This window comes from Botryllus schlosseri, chromosome 2, assembly GCF_051294905.1.
Source record: "Botryllus schlosseri isolate E-star chromosome 2, Bs_hap1, whole genome shotgun sequence".
In the NCBI taxonomy this organism is placed as follows: domain Eukaryota; kingdom Metazoa; phylum Chordata; class Ascidiacea; order Stolidobranchia; family Styelidae; genus Botryllus; species Botryllus schlosseri.
In genome coordinates, this window is record NC_137237.1 from 36,040,849 (window position 1) to 36,061,962 (window position 21,114).

A 21,114-nucleotide genomic window follows, 5' to 3' on the forward strand; every position below is an offset into this window, starting at 1 on the left:
TATAGTTTTTCAAAGACAGTTACATTGTTATGATTAATGAATGCGCTTACCGCATTAAAAAGTTACCGGCACCGTAAAAAGTTACCGGCCCATGTATAGTAGACCTTTTCCCCAACAGGGACGCCTACAGCAGTTTACTAACTTTGGCTCGCAGGACTTGCTTCGCCTCCAGCATTCGAAATGTTGTTGACCAACTTGTTCCCATGTGCCTGATTTTCTGCCACGGCGGTCACCGAGTTTTTCATGAACTTTTGGTTGACGTTTTCTCCTTCTGCCAACGCTACAGATCCTAAGTCGCACGAGAATATTGTAATGCGTGTTATATTCCGATGCATATTCAGAAAACATCATTAGAATATAGCCTATGAGGACCATTAAAACCCCTAAATCTCATATTTATCAGGATTTGGTCGCGCAAGCAGAAAGTGGATAGCCCTAACTAATATGGATAATGTTAATGAAATGTCGATAAGGCTATGTCATAAATATAGGTCTACTTAACTGCTTTTCACTGATGGTAATGATGGCACACAACGAGAATATTGTAATGCGTGTTATGTTCCGATGCATATTCAGCAGATAATATTGAAGTAAATGAGGATCATCGAAACTCCTAAACAATGTTACCTCTGAGCTACGCACGTGCGCAAATGCGCAGTGCTGACACGGCCTCTGCGCACAGAAAATCTAGTTTGCGCACGAAAAATCCGAAGTGATGACCTTTATTTTTCATTTTCAGTCGTTACGCACTGTTGTCCAAGGGTTTACGCAGTGAATTGATGAGTGTGCGCAGACTCATCAAAATATTTACTAGGATTTGGTTACGCAAGGAGCAATTGGATGGCCCGCACTATTTTGGATAATGTCATTGAAATGTTGAATATGGAATATGTCATAAATATAGGTTTACTTACCGCTTTTCACAGGTGGTAATGATGTAGGCCCATCAGCAACAGGAGCCTTTTCTGCCAGGATAACAACCACGTAAAATGATGTAGTAAATTTATCAAACAACTCTAAAGATACGATAGCAGCAATTAGAATTTTTGATGAAATCTAAATACTACTTCGGGACTCAAAAATGCGATATGAGCGTCTAATATGGAAGCCGTAACTGGTCACAAACTGACAAGTCTCATTATCCATGTTGAATAGACTTATTTACGGAATTGTCCAATAGGCAATTGTTTTTTTTCTCGCATTGTCATACCATAATGTGGGGAATAAAATCAGAATCAGTAAAAGTATTCTCCCGGACAGCTGAGTCGTCCAGCATATAGAATGTGACAACATTTCGCTTCTCCGACACATTCCCGCGACGAGACAGGGCTCTCCCATTTGAACTGTGTATAATGAAAAAGTGACGAGATCGTAAAATTTTTAAAATGTGGCTATGAAATTCCAACGTCATGGAAACAAATCCAGGAGATGTCGAGTAGCCAGTCGCCGCTAATTTCCGCTTCACAAATTGGAATAAAAGGGTTGAATTCACCATTTCATTCGAAAAGAGCAAAACTTATATAATATACCGATATTTTAGAAAAAAAATTAGAAAAGAAATCGGTCTGTTTGGTGTACTTGTACTTGATCAGAATCACCTTGTTCCTCCAAAATACACAAGGGAATATAGTTACATTGGTATACAACCACGGCTTTGGAGCAGGCGTAGGCTAAACTTCAAACTGTTCCAGCTCCAGCTTGGGAGCTCTCATGTGCTATAAACTAGCTCTGGTTCCAACTCATTGATACCACTGCTCCGGTTCCAGCTTCGGCTCTGAAAGGTTAAGTCAGCAGGCTGGAACAACGGCGGCAGCTTGAACACATAGGGGAGATCAGGCCGAACCGTCATTTTGTGTGGGGAGTGCCCATTGTCGCAGAGACATATCTCATATAGAGTGAGGACCTGTATACGTCGCAAATTATTAATTCGCAAATTATATATATTGATATTCCTGAGATACTATCCCTCATGGCTTATGCTGTGTATACAGAATAGTCGTCGAATATGGCAGTGTAGAATACCAAAATTATTTATAGGGACGCTTGGGCGTTGACTTACACAAATATATTTACCACTTGGTAAATAAATGTTCTCAATGGCTTCGATACAGCAACAGGTCTATTTCGTGTCACAATTTCAATCTTGAATTGCCGAACGGTCTCTCAAGTCCAGCAAACAGGACTGGATACTCAGCCGTCAAATAAAGTTATTTTAAATGTTATAAAGCGAAGGATATATAACTTAGGACGCTTTGATTTTAATTAAATGCCACAGTGTCCTATCAGGCTGGATTAACAATTGGTATTCATGATAGTATCCGGTTATATAATTGATGATGTTAATAAATGTTGTCCGTGCCTTGAGATTGATTGCACTTGGGTACAAAATAAATAGCCGATTCTGTCACTCCAATCAGTATCCTAACCGCACATTTATCCCCTAACGCAGTGGTTCACAACCGTTTTTTGGACACGCCCTCCTTAATGATAGTGAAAAATTTCCCGCCCCCTTATCGTCATATCACAAAATGCAACCGGGATGCTATAGCAACCCCAACAGATTGTTTGATGGCATGGAAGGTTATGACTGTTGATGAGAGAATTCAAAAATCTGAAATTCGGTCTATATATAGAGGAACACGCGTGAATTGGAGGTAAACCGCGCAGGGCGCGAAAAGAAATTTCAGTGGACCGCTTCTTCGCGTCCCCCTTCAGATGTTTTCACGCCCCTGTATGTCCTTACACTCTCCTGCAAAAGTATATTCAAACTATTTTGAGAACTTGCTACCGATACAGTGCCTACATGTGATTGATTACTCAAGTTATGTAAATGTGGAAATTCCCTTATAAGAGAACATTCGCAATTAGTATCTAAAATCCTGCATCCGCTTTCACTAAAGCCAGTAAAGCGCCCGGTAGATCTGCCGTGATAGCATACAAAATATGCACTTTCATCGGAACATTAACGCGCACGCGATGCCTGTTAACCATTACTACCGAACCTTGTGTATATAAGTATGGGCACCAATGCGTCAATATTGAGATAGATGGGACGGTTTTTATAATGTCGGTATGCAAGCAAGCCATGTTTTATATATTTTGCTCAACATCAATTAAACACTGTAAAATGTTATGTTGTTACGGGCTATGATATATAAACCAAGTATCACTGGACCGAGAGGATTGGTACGGTTATTAAGTTACAATGACCGTGTGGAATTTTCGATTAATTTAAAATATTTTCTTCATATTTCATTCCAAACTCCTTTTTATTGTTGTTATATAGTAGGGGTGGGGAAACTGCGGTTCTTTAAGATTGAACGCACACACGTTTTCCTGGAGAGGTTTAACCTAATTATAAATTGCTGAATTTTATCTCGTATCAACAATGTGCGTACTGTTTTCGTGTTGTTTCTTTCCTTATGGTTCATGCAAGACTTCTAAAAGGGGAATGTGGAACTGTAAGGTCGAAAAATTGGAATTGAACTCTGGAATCGAGTTAATATTAACGTTTCACCCGCAACAATGGATTCCTGGTCATCAATCATTGATGAATGATTGTGTTCTACATTGCCGTTGATAATTATAATTAATTACGCCAACGCAGGTCCCAATCATCTCCGGGCTAGTAATGGTGAATACGGCTCTTCCATTTGTATTGTAAAGGCTAGCAATAACTGCAGAGTTCGACCAAGAAAATTTCGTCGAGATTACCCTGCTCTAATCTTCCCGATTCTCATCAGCACTTGAAGGAACTGCCCCGCACTGCTTGGACGTCATATCAGCCGGATTTCCTTAACCTCGCAGCCTAGGTGGGGACCGTATCACCACACCAATAATAAACTTCCTACACTACATTGTGACGTCATAAATTCGTCTTTTTTATTTCTGTGATGTGGCTCTTTTTAAGATGATATTTCTGATATGCGGCTCCCGCATGACGCGAGTCTGCCCACCCCTGTTATATATATCTTGAGATTACATGGCTCGATCCGTTTCTATACGGAATATATCCCTTTAAAACGTCTCATCGTCTTTAATTTAGATTTCTTGTACAATAAACTATCACATGTTCGCAGTAACTGATGTGAATTTTTACATAAGAAGTGAGCTTATATCCGCAATGAACGAGTCTATGGTTGGTCTGAAGCAACAGTTTAACATCCACGGAAGTAATCACTAGACGTGGTAACAAGTAACAATGCATAATGATACATACTTGTTTGGGGGACATGATTAGGTTGTGTCTCCTTCTACAATCTACATGATAAATTTACAATGTTTCTATACCACTCCACTTCTAAATTAGAATTTTTGAAGCCTTGCACTTTGTGGACAATTGTATCACTCCTAATTTGTATTATCTACGGATGGTGTGAATGTGAGGTTCGGGACGCGTTCTATGTATGAACCTCAGAAATCTAGAGGTTCGTGGCCACAAACGAACCTTGGTGGGTTCTACACCAGAGGTATGAAACACGCGGCCCGCGAGACAGGTAAGTGCGGCCCGCGACGGTATTTTGGATTTCGAAGTATTCGACAATATTTAACTGCCAAATATATTTTTTTCATTTGAAAACAGGAAATTCGCCTCAAAACTATTCCAGAAGCCTGAAACTACTCAACAAAATTCACTATTACAGCACTTTCAAAAGTTACCATGCAGTGGAAGATCAATGAATACTTCGGCGATTGGACATTTCCATTGCTATGGCACAGTCATCATTATATTCAAGTTGTTATAGATCTGTTCCAATATTCGAAGGTAAATCTAACGCTGATTTAATTTGACTTAGGTAATAACGTGATCGATAGCCTTGTTATCAGGAGTATGCGCAAAGCCCGGATTAGGCTGTCCTGCTCCAATGCTCTGATGTCAGATCAATCTTTGTACAATTCTAAAATATTCTACCTATAATTGTGACACGTCAAATGTCCGCTAGCTGCAAAATCATAACGCGACAAGTTTTACGATGTCCTAATGCATTTGTACTATCGCTAGGTTTCTACAACCAAACATACAGCAACTATATGCCAAGTAGAGCAACAATTTTATTCAAATATTCTTAAATGTGATTTTTTTGATGCCGGGTGTGAATTCACAATAGTAAATTACATTTTCAAGATCCGTGTGGAATGTCAGTCTGCAAAGTCCTTTCAAATAAGGCCTTCTCGGAAATACATTGAATTCTCTTATTATTGTTGCTGCGGCCCGCGGCGCCATAAAAAAAATAGGAAATTGGCCCGCGAGCACATTTGAGTTAGAGACCTCTGTTCTACACTGTGAACCTTTATGATGTATTACAATCTTTCACGGTATATTATAACGAATCTTTGGTTGAAATTCGTTGTATTTCAACTCCGGACCAATCTCCGCATGGTGTCGGCAGCATGAAAAGAAATTCAGCACTTAACGAGCATGCACCTGTGACTATTTCGAAAAATATTTGCTCGAAAGTTTGCTCGGAATATTCAGCTTTCAATTGTGAATCTTTAGTGACTCTACTTTGAGCTTTACCCGCAATGACACAACGAAACACATGTGGGAAGTCAGCGAATTGTGCCTGGTTTATATATACATCAACGAAATTCATATAAAGAATGCATCGATGTCTAATGTATAAAATCCGTCATCTTTAGTTGCAGTGTTCACACCAAGACGCCGGACACACTGACAAAGAATGCTGTAGATTCCTGACACCGCGGACATGTCAATTCCCCTGTCGTTTTTAAAGCATCCAAAGTATGAGCCAACACACCATGAAGGAAATGTATCGACGATTTCAGAAGAGTTACCTGAAGATTTTTAATATAAGGTTGCACTTTATCCTCATTCGTCTAGAAACAGTACCCTGCTGTCGTCTTCGGTCACCATCTATGTCGAATATGAAAACGGCCCTTGTCTTCCTTGCCAGTAATAACAGACTGGTGAACATTTTGTTATTCCTTGCGCGAGATATTCACGTCAATAAAAGGATCTAGAAGTGCAGTTTAAAGCATCCAAAGTATGAGCCAAAACACAATGAAGGAAATGTATCGACGATCTCAAAGGAGTTAACTGAAGATTTCTCATAGAAGGGTGCACTGTTTCAGTGTTGGGATCAAGTCACTACCTTCGAGTCACGTGTCATCTCGAGTCATCGCACATTTTGACTCGAGTCAAGTCAAGTCAATCGATTTTCAAAGGTGACTCGAGTCTAGTCAAGTCAGTCGTTTTTTGGAGGTGACTCGAGTCAAGTCAAGTCAAGTCGAGTCAAGTCACGAGTCAAGTCACAATTCAAGTCAAATTGAATTTTTGAAGTATGAGTGATCATTCAAATTCATTTTATTTTACTAGCTGTGTTAAAGAGATCAATTGGTCATTGATCTTGAATCAAATAACGAATATAAAGTTAAATATACATGCAAAAATGCGTGGTATCGCTCACGCACACGTAAAACTGCTAATAAAATACGTAAGTAACTCTATAGCTACATCAGAGGTGTCAAACATACGACCCGCCAAATGATTTCATTCGACCCGCGAAGAAATTCTGAGTATATGTTGAAAATTGCGTGATTTTATCCAACACATTTCTCTAATTTGTAGTAAGAAATACTACTAATAAATATATTCCTTCAAGATAGCAAATTTCGAGTATGTTCATATAGGCCACATATAACAACCCGACAGCGGAGTTGTGATTGTATAGTTATTGTCAAGAGAAAATCGCTGACATTAACACCCAATTTCGAGAATGCGAAAAAGTGCATATATTGAGTTAATAGTTAGTAATATTTGGAATCATTTGACTGGTGCGGCCCGCGAGTGATCTGTATATTTGAATTCGACCCGGGACGTCAGTCGAGTTTGACAACTCTGAGCTACATACTACATTATCTTATTATCAGCCAAAATAGAGGATCGAATACGAAGCCTCGAGAAGATGAACGAAATTGATATCGTACAATACACTAGCCATCTATACACATTAGGGTTGTCCAAAATTTGAAAAATTTCGAAAATGCTGCGTTGTAATGTCTTATTCTATAGATTATTGATTAAAAACATCAACAAGCCTGAAAGAAGCTCTCAGGAACGTCGTTAAGATTTCTTACAAAGCGTTTGAAAGTAGCCGTCTGCATGTGGGCGGGGAATCGATGAAGTGGGCGGGCAATCACGAACCTAGAATTTTGATTGGTTGGAACCTGTAATAATAAGCTACTGATTGGCTGAAATACTGATTTTGTGATCATTGCTGGTCACGATTTCGTTCTACTCTGTTGTGTTGGTTTGCAGCCATTTCTGTTCGTGGCATTGGCGATATGGTAAATTGACGTTGTTAATGCTGCCATCGACAACAGCATAACGATCCAGTAATATATTTTCTACCTGAACACTGTGTATAACAGTTTTGTTACTTCTTGCACAGGAGCTTGGCCAATTAAGATAAGAATGAACTAGATGCATGCATCGTGCTACCTTCGAGCCTTCTAAAACATACCAGTTGACAACGACTGTAACTCATAAATTGCAAACCAGTAGTCAATTTCTCCTTATGGCTTGTTATGGTAAGTCGACGTCTCTCTCTAAAACGAACGCATATTACACTTTTTATTCAAGATTTAACAAAGGCAAAAATGCTATTTACAAAAGGCATCATTAAAAAGTATATCGCAGGGTCAGTGTTGCAGATCACTGGCCTTTGATAAGAGTAGACTTCCTGCTGTCTCCAAAAATCTTCCTATGCTGTTCCACAGCTTGAAGCAAACTGTCTCTTTGCTGTTCATTGTCAGTCAAGATTGCAGCATAGTCTGTGCTTAGCTTGACACCTCTTTCTGCGGCATCATTAACGACTTTGACAGAACTAACGTAGCAATTCATTTTATTGAATGAATCTGAAAAGTGCCAATCATCAACCGGTTGACGCAGCCAATCCCCAGAGCATTCAAAAACTTCAAATATGTACCACGACTGGGGCCCAATAAGGTCAGACAACGTACTGTCCTTGTTGATCTGTATAGTTGCATTCAATGAGGGTGGGCCCCTTCTGAAACTGGAAGTTCGCTCTACTTGCAGGAGCGCCTTTGCCATATTTTCCCGGGTTTCCTTGCTTTCCGTCGGTGAAAACAAGGCGTATACAGCGGTTTCCTCAACAATATACCAGTCGTGCTTCAAAAGCTTTCGTGAAGCAGCTGTGGAAACTTGCTCATCATATTCCTTATAACTCAACATGTGCTGAACGAATCTCAAGTCATTACCAGCTGCATCACGACCAATGCTTGAATCCACCCACGCAGGGATATAAAAGAGAACCAAAAATAAATTGAAGCGGCGCAGCAGTTCAACTTCTTCAGATTTGTAATCTAATTGGTCGGCCCACATGAACATCTTTTGAGCATACAGAATTGTACCCATCCATCTCGCATGGTGTGCTGCACCAGGTTTGTGATGACGTATATCTTCATCTGCACCGAGAAGAGCAAGAGCATTAGTCACACATTGCTTGTAGTCATCCCGTGTGAAAAAATCTTTTCTGTTCAACAGTAGCTTGAACTTATCAACTATCATTGCAGCTCGTTCAGCAAAACATAGAGGAATAGTCAGAGTCTTGAATTGCTGTTCCCTGTCAAGACTGCTCCAGTTCCTTTTAAGGTGGGCAAACCATGCATTCTCTGGTCCAGTTGTGGCCTTTCCAAATAAAGATTTCCAAACGTCTTTCACTACCAGCTCATACACATGGTGCCGACATGCATGGTAGAACACCTTCCTTCCTAGAAGGTCTTCAAGAATCTTTGCCGCATCCTTCTTCCAGCCGCTGTTGCTTGCTGTAGTGTCAAAAACCAAAGCTGTTACAGCATCTTTTATATTCCAACTTTCAATTATGTTGAAAGTGGTTTCTGCTTGCGTCTGACCTGCAGCATTTTGCATCTTTTGAATGCCAAGTAGTTTTCCTTCTGAGTATTGAGGATGACAAGATAGGACAATTGACAGAGCCTCATACCGATTTCCTAATCTATCCTCTGTGAGCTTTCCATCCCAATGAATAGCAACATGTTGAGGTTTATTTTCTGCAAATTTTTCTGAAATATCCTTGGAAATTTCAAGACGATTTGTTTCCCTGGCTCTCTTTGTCGAAGATCTTGACAGAGAGAACATTGCTATGTCACCGCCACAAGCCGTAATAAATGCTCCGATCAGCATTGTTGCCTTGTTGTCTGTTATTTGCAATCGATCCAGAGCTTGGGACACATGGGTATTATTCATAATATTTTTAGGTGCCATCAGCTTAATGGCTGTCGAGGTGCCAAGACCAACATCAGCATCATAATCAGAACTTGAACTCAAACTATCACCCTCTTTTGAAGATGAAGAAGATGCTAAAACAACATAGTCATCACTTGAGTCATGTTGAATGTTTTTAACAGTTCTATCCGCCATGGTTGCTGTTTTCTTTTCGATGTCTTTAGCGAGAATCTTGTCTCTTCCCAACATTATGCATTCGCGAGATTGCTGTTGATCTTCATAGAATGCAATGTCTTCGAGCTTTCTATCATGTGATAGATAAATGTCATTTTGTATTATTGCTATCGCATCTGTACTTCCAATATCCCACAACTTGTCCAAATCTTCCGTGAATTTTTTCCTCTTACCCTTGGGATCACTTTCCCGTTTCATGGTCGCCTTCAGAAAAATATATTTTTTGTTCAGTTTTTCAAGTAATTTCACCGCATTTCCTTTAAGTATTGTGGCAATTCTCGCCATTTGCCACACTGTCATGACATCATGAACCACCACATTACATAGCTCACGAGTAGGGGTTGACTGAGGGCAATGGTCTTTCAGATGCAGAAAGTAACTCATTACTTCTCGCAAGGTTGGTAATCTCGAGCCACAGATGTAATCGCAAGCATATCCGACCAAGTAATGCTCAGATCGAGATCTTGTTCTTCTCTGTGGCAAGTGCACAGTCTTCCGCCGTTTTGCCTCTGCCATGACAGTAATATTTTTGCCTTCTATCATAAATTACAGCTACGCCTAAAACATTTAAGTAACAAGTGTTACATTACGACTATTAACTCACCAACCCACAATGCCCTTGTACATAACCACAACCACTACTAACAAAATCGACCTCATCAGAACAGAAAATGCTGCTGCAACTAAAACATTGAGCAAGGAACAAGTGTTGCATTACAACTATTGATGCATCAACCCACAATGCGCTTTACAAATTCCCGTCTCTACTAACAGACTCGACCTCCGCAAAACAGAAACTACTGCTACAACTGATACATTCGAAGAACCACTGTTACATTACTACTCTTGACTCATCAAACCACAACACGCTTTTACAGTATTACAGCCGTCACCAACAGACTCAGCAGCAGCAAAACCTACTCCTTCTGTCAAACACGGTGAAGCACCCAAATCAGAGCTGACAGCCGCCGTCATCATTGAAGCATAACCGATTACCCAATCAAGAATCGTGGTTTCGTCATTGCCCGCCTAGTTGCAATTTCGCCGTCGGTGGCCCGCCCACTCTTTGGCAGCTACTTTCAAACGCTTTGTAAGAAATCTTAACGACGTTCCTGAGAGCTTCTTTCAGGCTTGTTGATGTTTTTAATCAATAATCTATAGAATAAGACATTACAACGCAGCATTTTCGAAATTTTTCAAATTTTGGACAACCCTAATACACATCCGTGAGGATATAAATGCATAAAATATATTTGTTAGATTTAAATCATACAAGAGGGTTGGTAAAGGTGAGCGCCGTGCAATGTAAGGACAGAGCCGTCCAATAAACAGCGATACGTTGCTGTTAAATTAATCTGCTACTACGACAACGCAAGCTGTGATCATTTCATATGCGGTCAGTGTATTTGTGATGTAACAATGTAGTATTAGTGAAACGTACAATCAGTGAATGACTGGTTGCTCTCAAAAGTTACAACGGCGTCTCGTGAATAATCCGAACATGCACAAAATACAATGATTTAGTCGACACCGTTTACTTGATGACTCGAAATTGACTCGTAAATTTTGCTCCGAGTCACGAGTCAATCCACATTTTGAAGCGCCGAGTCAAGTCAAGTCAAGTCATTCGAAAAAGTTGACTCGAGTCTGACTCGAGTCCAGTCATGACTCGAGTCATCCCAACACTGCACTGTTTTATCCTCATTCGTCTAGAAACAGTACCCTGTGGTCGCCTTTAGCCACTATCTATTTCGAATATGAAAACGGCCCCTGTCTTCCTTGCCAGTAATAAGAGACTGCTGAACATTTTGTCATTCCTTGCGCAAGATATTCACGTCAATAAAAGGATCGAGAAGTGCAGCAACGCCACAGCGAGCGTCATTTTAAACTGCAAATATTCTGACTCGTCCCAACGCAAGTTTTCCGGCCATTGAATTTGCTCGCCTTGCACGAAGAGATATTTAATAGAGCAACATGATTGGAACCGAACATGTGAATAAGGCCACAACTGGTAAGCGGTTGCTTAACGTTTGTGGGCATGTGACGCAAAGAAAACGATAGTTAAAACGATAGTCACGAGCATGTGACGTTGTAGCTGCCAAACTACCCAAATCAAACCACAAAGTTTCCTGTTATCATAATCCAAACCTCAACCCATGCTCTCATGCGGGAGCGTGCTACTGTGTCCCATTCTCATATGTTGACCGACCTACAAATTACCATTATATCACATCAGTAATTCCGGCACCTGCTGAAACTCGAATTCGAGAGAACATAGAGCTCAGCACGCCCCACCGAATCTCACAATTGATTCACTGTTTTTCTAAGATCGTGTTAGTAGTGCGATCAATGCATGTCTTTATTGTTCCGAGGACATTATTCGTGAGTAACAGTCGCATCAAAAAGTTATGCGGCCGAAAAGACAATACATGAATCATCGCGTCCACTGACGACGACAACAACAATATTGTATCGCTTCAAATCAGTTCAAAGGCACTACTTTCTCGTAACGCGGGGTATGGACCAGAGCCAGATTTTCTCACATAGAGCAGGTGGCGGTACGGACAGGATCAGTACTTTTTCTGATGCGGTCGGAGTCGGATCGGAGCCGGATCAGTACTTTTTACTACGAATAGCACAGTCTCACTAGTTTCCACCCACGAATTAATAGTTAAAGTGAAAAGTTCATGAAAATATACCACTTAAAGCTAAGTTGGCATAATTACTTCAGATAAAGGTTGGGCTTGATCTTTGAGTTCTTAATATCCTGTCTGAATTGTTTCAATCAAAATTCAATACCATCCTGTGAGGAGATAATTATTATCGGAGTTTTCCGGACCGGATCATGGTCATTTCTAGAATCCGACCTATATAGGTGTAAGACCGGAATCGGGCAAGAGCTTTAAATATCAGGATCCGAGTAGGACCAGGGAATTTGTTGATCCGCTCTGCACTATTTTATAGTACCATTACGAATACCATATCCGTATGGAGTGTATGGGTGAAGTGGATTTTGTTTTTGTGAACCACCCACAGTAGGCACGAAAAGGTGATACGTGTTTACAGCACCCAATCCAAACTAAACCGTCCGGGATATATATCTTTATATAAGGTTTGGTGTACGTGTCTCGTTTTTACCAACTCACACGTCATTCGTCAGAGTTGCTTTGATATTTTAATATTATTATGTTCGTGTTTTGGATGGTTGCCGCAAATTCAACTCGGCAACTTCGTAATTTAATTCAACAATATTAATTTTATCAACACTACTGCGACAGTTCTAAATTAATATGCAGCTTTGTAAAATTACTATCGGCGTCGACAGCATGAAGTACTTTATGATGTTGTGCTTTTGATAATTTAGGAAAGCGTCATCGTCCAGGAAAATATTTTACACCACGTAATTTATTGGACAAGACACACAGTATAAACTATCGGTAGATGATATAAGTCTAAGGTCATATATAGATACATCTGTATAGCTATAGGGACATACTGTATAGTGGACGTTCGAGCACATCAAAACTATCTAATGTTTTAGGCAATGGTTCTGAACGGAGGTTTTCAAGGAATCCTAAGCCTTCACTGAGCCATTTTCCGCGCCTTGCCAGATACACTCGATACATATGATAGCCTAAGTCAGAGGTCTCGAACTCAAACGTGCTCGCGGGCCAATTTCCTACTTGTTGATGGCGCCGCGGTCCGCAGCAACAATAATAAGGGAAATCAATGTATTTCCGAATAGGCTTTTATGACGGGACCTTGCGGACTGACATTCCACACGCATCTTGAAAATGTGATTTACTATTGTGAATTCACGCCTGGAATGAAAAAAAATCAAATTTTAAAATATTTGAATAAAATTGTTGCTTTACTTGGCATAGTTTGCTGTGGCATTGTGACGCAACAATACTGTTTGCAAAAACGGTACTGCATCTCAGGAGAAAGGGCCAGACACTTTGATGCGTCACAATGTTAAAGTCGACGGCAATGCAAAATTCGTGGCTGATTTTTGGGGTTCCAGATCCTGGAGCTGATTACAATTTATATTTTTGTAATCAGTGCAGCAGCAGCTTTCCATTGACACCCGATTTTATCAAATTTAGCGCTCGTTAAGCCGGACAAAAATGATCGTAAAATTGCCCTTGGACAATTCGAAAGCATGACGTAAACCAAATGCAGTTAGCCGTTCAGTCTCGCTGTGTCCACACCATTTAGGACACCAAGCTTTCACCCCTAATGGGTGGCCTGGCCCCCAGATTAGGAAACCTGCCCAGCACACATACTTTTCCCGCTTGTAACGCGGTCCTGTTAAGACAACACCATGAATGAAATGCACAGTGTTGGGAGGCCGTGTTATTTTTGGCATTTTCAAACTTTTATTTTTTGCAGTTTTGGCATCTGGCTCCTGAAATGCCAAAAATATCACGGACTGCTAATATCCCTCATTTTCGCTTTCATTTAGATAAAATGAACTGTCGTCTATTGTATTTTTGGCATATTCTATTTAGAGGTCAATCAGAGCCCCAAAAAGACTACCTTGGAGCCGCATGCGGCTCTGAGAGCTGCGTTTGGCAATCACTGCGCTAAATGGTCAAATGAAACTGACCTAAGATGTTATGAAACGTAACCGGTGAGTTACGCCATATAAGACGTTCGTACCACTAGTATAGTTACCTCGTTACGAATGGCATAAGCACATTTGGATGATGGAGTGCCACCGCAGCGCCTACATATTATACAAATAGGGACGTGAAGATGAAGGCAAGGGAGCTTCCCAATGCTCTATACTGCTTTTGAATATGACGATGGATAGGCCTATAGCAGATATTAGAAACAACCAATCCGGATATATGCTAATTTCGACAAGCAGCTTCCAATCTCACTAAATATACGTACTGTACTTAGATCAAATGTATGGAGCTGCTGGAAGGTATCTTGTTATTATGTGTCACGTCTCGGTCGTTTGATCCAATCCAATTATTATTCACCCCCTCACGTTAATCATCACCGTTTTGATCCCGTCTGCTTGCCAGCACGCCATCAGTCTTGGTCAGTTAGATGCATGGAGCGTTCAGTGAGCAGCAGTTCTTTCAAGACGCTTCCGATCGAGGTTTAATATGCTCACCATCTTTTTGTCCTAGCCTACCTTAGAACGAGGTAGGCTAGGTATTTTTGTAAATCATCGATTTATAGACATTGAGAGTTGTTCGCGATAGAAGAGATAGCGTTTCGAACTCTTACGTGGCATGGGTGTGTTTCTGCTACGTGCCCCTTGTGACGCATGATATCTGTCAGCGAGCGTTGTACGGCTCATATTCGTAACCCCAAACCTTGTATTTCTGCTACGTGCCCCTTGCGACGCATGATATCTGTCAACGAGCGTTGTACGGCTCATATTCGTAACCCCAAACCTGGCATTGCCATAGTCGGTGATCCGCGTCGACCAATATTAATGAATGACATTGTTGGACGCATGTTCATGCATTGCGATTTCCGAGTGCATGTTGTATGCAGTCTCCGCAGTGTGTGCATTAGAAGACTTGTCACAAATCTCACATGCCTAATTCTTTCAAGTCATAATTTTTGCGTTCTAGGTGCTCATGGCCTTTCAAGTTTATTGCCCGTTATCAATAGTAACTGTAGTCCGGGAAATATTAGTGTGTCAGTGTCGGCGTGGGCCAACCTGATGCTGTGTCATGCTATAAGTTTAGACCGTATATGACGAAATCCAGTATGGAATCGGTGTGTGTGGCAAGCCATGCAACCACGCGAACTTTGAGTTTGTCTGCTATAGCACGCAGCGACCAAATAGTTCGTGCCCGGCCCCGCACAAATTCTTAATTGATTTCGAATTCAATAAGCAGTCGATGCCGCCTATACCTCTTATGGTAATATTGGCTCCAGTCACCAGTTCCCATTGCTTTGTAGTGTGGTGGGAGTGATTTGTAAGAATTTGACATCGCAACATACAAGCCATTGCGGTGGTATCTACGTATAAGCCTCAGTACGATAAAATAAAAGCTGTCACATGATCTAGTCTTCTCTCGTCGGAAAACCCACTCTGTCACGCGATGAAAATTTCAAACGAAAGCATAAGTGCACGTCATACGAATGCTCTGCACAAAATACCTAGATCTCGAAACGAATTGTTGGGGTTGCAGGTAAAGCCGATGAACGTCTTCAGTTTCTTTCTCGATAACTACCCTAAACAAGTACAACCGAAATAACATTCAACCTCTTTCAACAAAGTGCAGACTCGTACTCTGCTGGTTGCAACGTATATCCATCCTTCCATCTTTTAGAGTGCAGATTCTCATCAACGCTTTTCATCATAAAGTTTTTAAGAGGAGTTCTATTGGTCTCAGGACATCGGACGATAGCATTGGTGGTGAAACGTGAAAGTATCTTGTATCCGTTTTGCCCTTTGTAACACGCTACATCTATATGTCGACGAATCGATAAATCGTAGAGTCTCTATTTCGTTTTATTGTTTGCCCTTTCATGAATTACAGCATAATTTTTCTCGTTAGTTTAATTACATTGGCACATTCGTTCCGATATTATAAGATGGTGAGTCACGTTCCTATTACGCCTTGCCGTGCCTTGTAGTATACGCGATGAACTATGCATAAATTACCAATTTGCTCAGGTTCTATACCGGTCATTATTGTCAGCTTGAGGTATCAGTAAGGCGTTTGTCACTACTATTCATGCATGTTACAAAGAATGGTAACAGATCTAGTCTTTGATGACTGACCAAACGATGATCGAAACATATCAATGATGCTATAATTTTCGCTCCAACCCTACCTCCCGGTATACTAGTGCTGGTCCCGTGCTTACGGACCGATCTCATCCCAACGATCTATTGCATATTAACTTGCCGTGAACAAGATATACCCCAGCTTCAATGGCAGCGATTGCAATATTTTGCATATGAACGGATAATGTGAACAAATTAGGATTGGTGCATAGTCGACTTGATGGAACGGACCGAATGTTTCCATTAAATTTGAAGAATTGTTTCCAATTAGCGTGGAATTATAGATACTCGCCTTTTCACATAGGGGCTTCCTCGGTGAAAACAACACGTTCTTGCTCATGTAATGACTTGCTATCATATACGTCAGTATCAGTCATCGGTATCAGTCCTCGTAAATTGTTATTATGTTAGGTAATTCCGTAGACGGTTTCTGAACTGTATTTGGCTGGACGTCTCCTTCAAGTTTTATATACTGTGACACGGCTTCATTGAAGTTCGTTAGTATTCAAATGAATGCATTTTTACATAGGCTTGTGGCGGCTCTGATGACAACTGGAAAACAGCTAAAACCATTTGCGATTTCACTGCCGAGGACATAGATGGCAATTCCGTTTCTCTGGATAAGTACAGGTGATTTTTCGAAGAGGGTTTGATATAAACACTGCACGTGGGGCTCCGATAACTACCTAAACAGTAAATGTTTTCCTTGGTGACAAGTTGAATAGCATCTCGATTTTACCACAGTCGTGATTTGAAATGTTTCAGGACGGAAGGCTTCTTGACCAATTTATTTCATTTCAAGTAAAAGTGACTGCAGCACATTTATTATCCCATTCTGCTTTGTTCGATCGAGGGCTTCTTGACCAATTTATTTCATTTTAAGTAAAAGGGACTGGAGCACATTAATTATCCCATTCTGCATTGATCGATCAAGGCCATGAAGATGTCCTTGAATCGCGTCATTTTACAAATACGTGTTTTGGAAGAAATTTTGATCATTTTGTCAGCTCGACTAGGTTTTTGTACACCTTAATTTCATTACAGTTAATTAGCCTCTGTCAGGGATACTCAATAGGTGGGCCGCGGTACAAATGTGAACCTTCTTAAGCGTTTGATCAGGCTCTTTATCTTCCTCAATATTCACTCGAGATTTTCCAACAGCCCGAAATCGATCATCGTCGATCGGGCTCTCGCGGAGATGCCGACATTTTATTTGAAGAGTCCAACGCGCTTGGGAGTGCGACGCGATCTAATATTGGGTCCGGACCTGCGTCCGTGTCAGTTTATTCAATTTTTAGTAAAACCAACTCCAGTATCCTTGATTCAACTCACGGATATGCCATCATTTTATTCAGTAATGAGACTCTGGGATTGAGGCACGCCATTATCATAGGACAGATCGGCGCCGTAAAGGATGCAGGATTTCGGCACAACTGATCCCAGTTTGACCAAAATGGCGGAAGAGCGCTGTCAGATAACATTGTATTACTAGGAAATGCATTATAAAGAGCTATATATTACAGACCTAAGCAAATTTCCTACCTCCGCATCCTAACCGTTGGGGAACATAATTGATTATCCCTTTCGTATATAACGTTGTCTACTATTCGCCGTGGTATAGAGATACACCAGTAACGCAACCATATATAGACTATCATCTCGACATAGATGTCCTTCTCCTTTCAAAATCTGTTTCTTATATTGTCGAATTCAATACAGGGGCCGAGTCTGTATGATAGTGAACGTCGCGTCCCAATGACTCAAGACGAAATCCAACTACCAACAGATGGAACAGCTTTTTGAAAAGTACTCAACTAAAGGATTCAGCATTTTGGCTTTCCCGTGTAACCAGTTCGGTGGTCAGGTCGGTATTACCTGCATTTACAGCTTATTTACCAGTTTTTAGAATACCACCTTTGCTCTCTGTAACTCCACACTTGCAGTTGACGAGGTCCATCTTCTTGCTACAATTGTGCGAGGTTTTCGGACGGTCAGATTATTTGAATTGATGTGAAAAAAGAACTTGCTTTGAAATTCTTTTAGAGATTAATCTGCGACTAGTATGTGGTTCTTTTACTCGCGGTATCAGTATCCTTCAATCATTAACGGTCATAGGGGTAGTTTTTCCATGGTACTATGACATTGATAATAGGGTTATAAACCAAAATGATTTCACATCATTTGCCATGGTACTATGACATTGAATAATATGATTTTATAAACCGAAATAATTTCATATCATTTGTCAAGAGTATGAAACTTGAGTAGGAAAGTATTTAATAGGTGGCTTACTGACCCGGGCGGACAGACTATACGGACTATTCACACGTCCTACTTCGTACCAAGTACTGCAGGTAGTTAGTTTGGCGACGTAAGATGTAATGAATTTATTTTGTCGCACCGATTGTGTGATGGCTATTTTTGACCTGAGAATCTTAACGTTACCCGGAGGACCAAAACGTGTCGTATGATGGAATGTCGTCATTTGTCATGAGATTACATATGAATGCCTCCTGATTTCCTTCCAAACAGTAGGAAGTCATTAAAATATCTTGTGTTTGACAGGAACCAGAAAGTAATGAAATTATTAAGGAATTCGCGCAGAAAACCTACAACGCCAAGTACGACCTTTTCTCCAAAATTAAAGTCAACGGCGACAATGCTCTCCCGTTGTTCAAATGGATGAAGAGTCAGAAAAACGGTAAAGGGACTCTGACGAAGTAAGTTGCAATTATGCTGTTACGGTCCTTTCGCGTAGGTCACAGAATCGACGTATCTGCACAACGTCGTGAACCGTTGTTTTGTCTGATACGTTAAGGGCACGACGTTCAAATGTTGGCAATTTTGGGACCAGTTCAAAATCTTCGGATTATTCATCAATATCATAGTTTTGCAATGATTGCAGCGTGACGCTAGGGCTAGACTGTCATCAGTGCTTTGCCGTTCTGATTTCGGAATTGTTCATCTGTGAAAATACCCGATTCCGCGCAAGGCCATACTCGAAAATGGAAATGAGCAGAACGTTTCGAATCTCCATTATTTTGACGTATTTATCGGCTTCACTATATCGATTGCAAAAATGCTGACATGCTCATTAAAGCGTGATTCGCTAACTGGTCCTGGTTGTTGAAGCGTAAAATAACTGGAAGTGATGGGGTTATTAAACGGGTAGTCGACTCCCAGGTTATTCTGTGCCAACTACCGCAGTAGGAACAGCTCAAGACCAAGTTTGACCGCAGTTATGTATGCACTTTATGTACTATTTTCGCCAAATACTTCCAAGTCGACCTTCCACGCTTCTCGTTACGTATCAGTATCATGTTATCAGTATATTTCGCGTTTCAGTTCTATCAAGTGGAACTTCTCCAAATTTTTAATCGATCGTAAAGGAGAAGTTGCATCCCGATATGCGCCTAACGTCGGTCCAATGGTGAGGGCATTTTTTACTCGGCATTATTAGCCATTTCGATGTAGTCAGTTTTACAATAGTCAAACACTCGCACCACGAAAAGTTTTACAATAGTCAAACTGTCGCACCACGAGAAGAGTTAATTTGACTAGTAAATATATATGCCTGTATCACATAACGTGAAAATGTAGGAATCAGTTCCAATTGCCGTGTCGAGTGTTACAGGTTGGAAGCTTACATAGTAATCATTTTATTCGGCATTACAGAAATCTCCGGCGAATATCAATTTGATTGAGATATCGCTTGTCTTGAATTGTACATTGTCATAATCCATCGTCCCAAGTGACGGCGCACAATTCGTTCATTGGTCAACATTTCCACAATAACCCAATGAACTAAGCTGTGCTTTACGTCGGAATGCAACACATTAGCGACATCAAACTGCGAAACCACAGTTCTTTTAAAACGAAACCGAACAGTCATAATGAAGTTGGTCGTTTCATCGCCGTGGAAGAACTTGCATGGGCGCACCACGCACGTGTAATATCATGGAAGCAGCAGTATATATTTATCGTTGAATTGGAAGTATGCGATATTCATTCGTCATCGTTGCATTTTTCAGTTGAGTTTGTATGAAGGTTCACAAAAATTCGGTCAGCAAAATTTTAGAAAATACTATTCCGCAATCTAAAAGGGCCATTTACCTGATTTAGCTTGGACCGTTGTAATTGTTTAACGCGTCTGCCTTGTTTTCAGAGCAAAGATATCACGGGGAAGATTGAAAAACTCCTTGAACAGGAGGCGTAACTCATCCCTTTTCAGTAACCAAGTTGGAAAACCTGTCACGGCACGAAACGTGCCGGGTCATCGAACGCACCTCGCGAATATATGATAGTCTGCTTTTAAAGCTTCACGTTGGAGCAGGCTGGACGCGATGTCTCGCAGGCGTCGCCGGCAGATCGGTTTCAGAGTACTTTTCCGTCTGGCGGGGTTGTCTGCTTGCATTTTGCGTGGGGTTCGATTTGGTGTCTCGTAGCGTTTCTTGCGGTCTTCATCTCATGACAATTATGTTCTTTCCGTTTTCTTTCTGCCAATAAACTCTATTACACTGGACTTTCCGAGTTGATGGTTATTGTTTTACTAGTGGGATAACGTGTATAGCTGCTGTTAAAACATCTTGCTATATGCAAGAACGGGCGACAAACCAAGTGAAATTAGGTGATTTTCGCGATGACATCTTGCTATATGCAAGAACGGGGGACAAACCAAGTGAAATTGCGTGATTTTCGCGATTCACCGTTATATTTGCGCTTGCGTGGCGTAGGCAAAATTATGGAGCGTAGGCAAAATTATGGAGGTTAATTTTCTTTGTCAGTAAACTCCTATACTGGAGTTATCGAGTAATTTTTAATTGCAAGGCGCGTAAACATAGGTCACTTCATCGCATTTTGATCCATCCAAATATTTCGACAAATGCTT

The 21,114-nt window shown here is 40.8% G+C and overlaps 2 protein-coding genes and 1 pseudogene across 4 annotated transcripts in view; 2 read left to right on the top strand and 1 right to left on the bottom strand.

The window, feature by feature from the left end:
• LOC145434680 (uncharacterized) overlaps positions 1-1,883 on the bottom strand; it is a 49,535-nt gene extending 47,652 nt beyond the window's left edge. Inside the window, exons 1-3 of the mRNA XM_080312025.1 lie at positions 1,844-1,883; positions 915-1,016; positions 143-289 (exon numbers count right to left, since the gene is read on the bottom strand). Coding sequence (XP_080168151.1) covers positions 143-289; positions 915-1,016; positions 1,844-1,883 — 289 coding nt within the window. The remainder of the gene's footprint in view (positions 1-142; positions 290-914; positions 1,017-1,843) is intronic.
• Positions 1-21,114, top strand: part of LOC145458451 (exocyst complex component 4-like) — a 364,798-nt gene that overhangs the window by 75,100 nt on the left and 268,584 nt on the right. The gene's annotated exons all lie outside the window — the stretch shown is intronic.
• Positions 15,934-20,748, top strand: LOC145434514 (uncharacterized; annotated as a pseudogene). Of its 2 annotated transcripts, XR_013913428.1 has the most exons (6): positions 15,935-16,033; positions 16,756-16,856; positions 17,946-18,090; positions 18,792-18,946; positions 19,572-19,656; positions 20,392-20,748. The product of XR_013913428.1 is annotated as an uncharacterized LOC145434514, transcript variant X1 (transcript). The 2 variants fall into 2 exon arrangements; XR_013913429.1 differs by lacking the exon at positions 19,572-19,656 and having other exon boundaries at positions 15,934-16,033.